The 5,191-nt window shown below is 38.5% G+C and overlaps 1 protein-coding gene across 1 annotated transcript; it reads left to right on the top strand.

Annotated features, from left to right (window-relative positions):
* Positions 1-3,828: 3,828 nt before the first annotated feature.
* Positions 3,829-4,989, top strand: CABS1 (calcium binding protein, spermatid associated 1). The gene has a single exon (XM_052642400.1). It carries the CDS (start codon positions 3,829-3,831, stop codon positions 4,987-4,989), a length of 1,161 nt encoding a protein of 386 aa, XP_052498360.1.
* Positions 4,990-5,191: the final 202 nt, after the last annotated feature.

Here is a 5,191-nt window from a genome sequence, read left to right on the forward strand (position 1 = left end):
AGAGACTTCCTTCTTTGTCCTTGATGCTGACAGCATTCCCTATGTCAATAACGACATTGGAGCCCTCAATAGCAATGGTAGCATCTTGAAGCAAAAACATTTCTGGAAAGCTGCCCATATATTTGAAGTGAAAATTGTCCATCTTAAAACCTATCTGATATTTCCACAGAAAGTAGCGATATATTTGTCCCAGACCAATCAACTAAGAGAAAACACTGTAAACTTTGAGGTTGAGTTCATGCATGCTTAGTCACTTAGTCATGCCCAACTCTGTGACCCCATGGACTATAGCCTGCTAGGCATCTCTTTCCATGGGATTTCCCAGGCAAGAATACTGGAGTGGGTAGCCATTCCCTTCTCTGGGGGACCTTCCTGATTCAGGGATGAAACTTGCATCTCCTGCAATACAGGTAGATTCTTTTTTTTTTTTTTTAATTTTTACTTTATTTTACTTTACAATACTATATTGGTTTTGCCATACATTGACATGAATCCACCCCGGGTGTACATGCGTTCCCAAGCATGAACCCCCCTCCCACCTCCCTCCCCATAACATCTCTCTGGGTCATCACCGTGCACCAGCCCCAAGCATGCTGTATCCTGCGTCAGACATAGACTGGCGATTCGATTCTTACATGATAGTATACATGTTAGAATGACATTCTCCCAAATTATCCCACCCTCTACCTCTCCCTCTCCCTCTGAGTCCAAAAGTCCGTTATACACATCTGTGTCTTTTTTGCTGTCTTGCATACAGGGTCGTCATTGCCATCTTTCTAAATTCCATATATATGTGTTAGTATACTGTATTGGTGTTTTTCTTTCTGGCTTACTTCACTCTGTATAATCGGTTCCAGTTTCATCCATCTCATCAGAACTGATTCAAATGTATCCTTTTTAACAGCTGAGTAATACTCCATTGTGTATATGTACCACAGCTTTCTTATCCATTCATCTGCTGATGGACATCTAGGTTGTTTCCATGTCCTGGCTATTATAAACAGTGCTGCGATGAACATTGGGGTATATGTGTCTCTTTCAATTCTGGTTTCCTTGGTGTGTATGCCCAGCAGTGGGATTGCTGGGTCATAAGGTAGATCTATTTGCAATTTTTTAAGGAATCTCCACACTGTTCTCCATAGTGGCTGTACTAGTTTGCATTCCCACCAACAGTGTAGGAGGGTTCCCTCTTCTCCACACCCTCTCCAGCATTTATTGCTTGCAGATTTTTGGATCGCAGACATTCTGACTGGTGTGAAGTGGTACCTCATTGTGGTTTTGATTTGCATTTCTCTGATAATGAGTGATGTTGAGCATCTTCTCATGTGTTTGTTAGCCATCCGTATGTCTTCTTTGGAGAAATGTCTATTTAGTTCTTTGGCCCATTTTTTGATTGGGTCGTTTATTTTTCTGGAATTGAGCTGCATAAGTTGCTTGTATATTTTTGAGATTAGTCGTTTGTCAGTTGCTTCATTTGCTATTATTTTCTCCCATTCAGAAGGCTGTCTTTTCACCTTGCTTATGTTTTCCTTTGTTGTGCAGAAGCTTTTAATTTTAATTAGATCCCATTTGTTTATTTTTGCTTTTATTTCTAGAATTCTGGGAGGTGGATCATAGAGGATCCTGCTGTGATTTATGTCGGAGAGTGTTTTGCCTATATTCTCCTCTAGGAGTTTTATAGTTTCTGGTCTTACATTTAGATCTTTAATCCATTTTGAGTTTATTTTTGTGTGCGGTGTTAGAAAGTGATCTAGTTTCATTCTTTTACAAGTGGTTGACCAGTTTTCCCAGCACCACTTGTTAAAGAGATTGTCTTTACTCCATTGTATATTCTTGCCTCCTTTGTCAAAGATAAGGTGTCCATACGTGTGTGGATTTAACTCTGGGCTTTCTATTTTGTTCCACTGATCTATATTTCTGTCTTTGTGCCAGTACCATACTGTCTTGATGACTGTGGCTTTGTAGTAGAGCCTGAAGTCAGGCAAGTTGATTCCTCCAGTTCCATTCTTCTTTCTCAAGATTGCTTTGGCTATTCGAGGTTTTTTGTATTTCCATACAAATTGAGAAATTATTTGTTCTAGTTCTGTGAAAAATATGGCTGGTAGCTTGATAGGGATTGCATTGAATTTGTAAATTGCTTTGGGTAGTATACTCATTTTCACTATATTGATTCTTCCAATCCATGAACATGGTATATTTCTCCATCTATTAGTGTCCTCTTTGATTTCTTTCATCAGTGTTTTATAGTTTTCTATATATAGGTCTTTAGTTTCTTTAGGTAGATATATTCCTAAGTATTTTATTCTTTTCATTGCAATGGTGAATGGAATTGTTTCCTTAATTTCTTTTTCTACTTTCTCATTATTAGTGTATAGGAAAGCAAGGGATTTCTGTGTGTTGATTACAGGTAGATTCTTTACCATTGAGCCACCAGGGAAGCCCAAACTTTGAGGCTGAGTCCATATTTAATGAAGAATAAGCATTTGTCTTTGAGATGGAAACTACTGGTCGGGATGATGCCACTACCTTTTTTCAGATTTAGTTCTGCCTGAGTCTGAAAGTTCTTTCTTTTAAGAGCATTAAGAAAAACTTAACACCAGAGTACAATCCCTTTTCACCTAATTAGCTAAAGTTTAAGGATGATAACAAAGTAATGATGACTAACGTAATTTTTTTTTTTTAAAAAAAAAAAGATACTCCTTCTGAAATTGAGGATATAATTATTAAGGCTGAAGAGTTATTCACACCCTGATCTTGTTTCTGGGTGAATTTTGATGTGTAACATCAACTCTCTGCCAGAAAAGTCTTTGTATGTTTGGGGTTGAAATAACACTGTCTATAAAAAACCATTCCTAAATAATTTGACCTACAAGATCTGACTATCTCACTATTATTCAAGTTAATTCAATAAAATCAACTACAATGAAGAAGAAAACTAGCAAGACCCTAATAGACCAATAACTTATTTTTATTATCCCTACTGAAAAAGTGAGAATTCCTGCTCTAAAGAAAAGAATTAACTGAAATCTCTACTACCTAATTAGCTTCTGCAGCTACATTCACTGCCAAAAATGTCATTAATTTGTTTCAGACATTTAAATACTATGAATCTGAAGAGAAGATGCTTTATTTCCAAAAGACACTGTTACTTACTTGAGAAACAGGTAACCTGAAGCTGATGCTGATAATCCATGGCCCCTGGAATTTCCCTCATTGACACTAAACCCATTAAGTACATGGCAGACTCTGCTATATCTGTTTCAAGTGACATGAGACACATATTGGAAGGTATAGCACTTATAAAGAGACATGGTAAATCTCAAGTTCCCCACCATTATATTATTTGGCTTTTCATGTTGATTTCATAAACAGAGAGGGCTCTATTATCTTTTCATTTAAGTCTACTGACAAGTGTCCAGTCATGTCCAACTCTGTAACCCCATGGACTATAGCCTACCAGGCTCCTCTGTCCATGGGATTTTTCCAAACTAGAATACTGGAGTGGGTTGCCATTTCCTTCTCCAGGAGAGTTTCCCAACCCAAGTATCGAACCCAGTCTCTTTTGTCTGGTGCACTGGCAGGCAGATTCTTTACCACTAGTTCCACCTGGGAAGTTTTTTCATTTAATGTCAGTACTCATAACTCAGTGCCCAATCAGAGCACAGAAACAACCTCCAAGGAGATCCAGGGCCACTGGCCCTGTGGCTGATGCAACAATCACCATGATGACAAATGCTTCAATCACTATAATGAACACCACTCTCCTGCCTAAGGACACCACTGCACCCAGGGAAAGACCTTTGAGGGTGCACGGTGCCACTTTGTCCCATGGCTGAAGATGGTTTGCCAAAAATTTTTTCTCATCCTCCAGCAGAAAGCACTAAGACAACTGAGGCAACCATCTTCTTTGGGGCTGACAACACTATTCCTAAATCAGAAACAACTATTACATCAGAAGGAGACCATGTTACTTCAGTAAATGACTATATGCTAGAAAATGATTTTGCAACAACTACAGGCAACAAGCTTATACCACCAAAGGAAAGACTAAAATTAGAAGATGATGTTGAATCCCACCTGGAGAAAGAATTTTCCACTCTGATGGACATTAAAAACCCAATGGCTAATGAGTCTATCACTGAAAACTTCTTGCCAGTGAAAACTGGTAATATCTCATCAACAGATGCCATTTCCTTAATCGATTTTTCCACTGACATAGCAAAAGAAGATATTCTCTTGGATACCATTGACCCAGGGGATAAAGACGTGTCACTAACATCTGAAGTCTCTGGCACACCAAAGGAAAGCACAGCTGGCATTGCTGACACCCCGATCCTTCCAACTACAATGGGTAAATCTGATGTAAGCAATTATAGTTCCTCAGTTAAGTTCAAAGTCGCTGCTGATGGGAATGCCCATATTACTGATTCCTCTGTCCCTGAGGCTGAAATCACTCCAGCTACTGAAAGAAACCTCACCACTATTCCAGACATAGTTGCCCTTGCAGAAGAGAAAATAACAGAAATTGACTTAATTCTTCCAGAAAATGACCCCAGTGTTGTGCCTAAACTAACTGATTCTGATGAAGAAAAGTTCATCACTGTGTTTGAACTCACTACCACTGCTGAAAGAGACAAAGATAACCCAGAAGATATTCTGCTAACTGATGAGGAGTCTACAGATGGAGTCAGTGTTTGGATGGAGAGGGATATGGCAAATGAAGAAGAGAGTCATTCTGTTTTGCTTACTGCTGTAGAATCCAGATATGACTTCGTCATCCCTGCATCAGTAGCGATGAACCTCACGGAAGATTCCCTTACAGAAGAAGATCTGCCTGAAAATAATAGAATGGAATCTGTAACTAAAAATACTGACGAATTGTCAGGAACTACTGATCTAGATGCATTCAACCATAAAGAAGACAATTTCACAACTGAAACGGGTGTCTTTAAACTACTGAAAGAAGAACCAGATGAGTTCCTGATTTGAGAGCAACAACAACAGAAATGCCACAAAGTATTTTAAAATTAGGCAGCTAGTTTTAACATCTAAGAAGTTTGTCCAGCAAGCAATAAATCTTAATAAATGAAAGAATGTGAGCATTTAAGGCAAGTACAAAACTTAGAAAATGCATGGGTTTAAGAATAGTGGTCATGCAGCAGAATATATTTTGGGAAACTTTAAAAAGTCA

The sequence above is a fragment of the Budorcas taxicolor genome, chromosome 6 (assembly GCF_023091745.1).
Source record: "Budorcas taxicolor isolate Tak-1 chromosome 6, Takin1.1, whole genome shotgun sequence".
In the NCBI taxonomy this organism is placed as follows: domain Eukaryota; kingdom Metazoa; phylum Chordata; class Mammalia; order Artiodactyla; family Bovidae; genus Budorcas; species Budorcas taxicolor.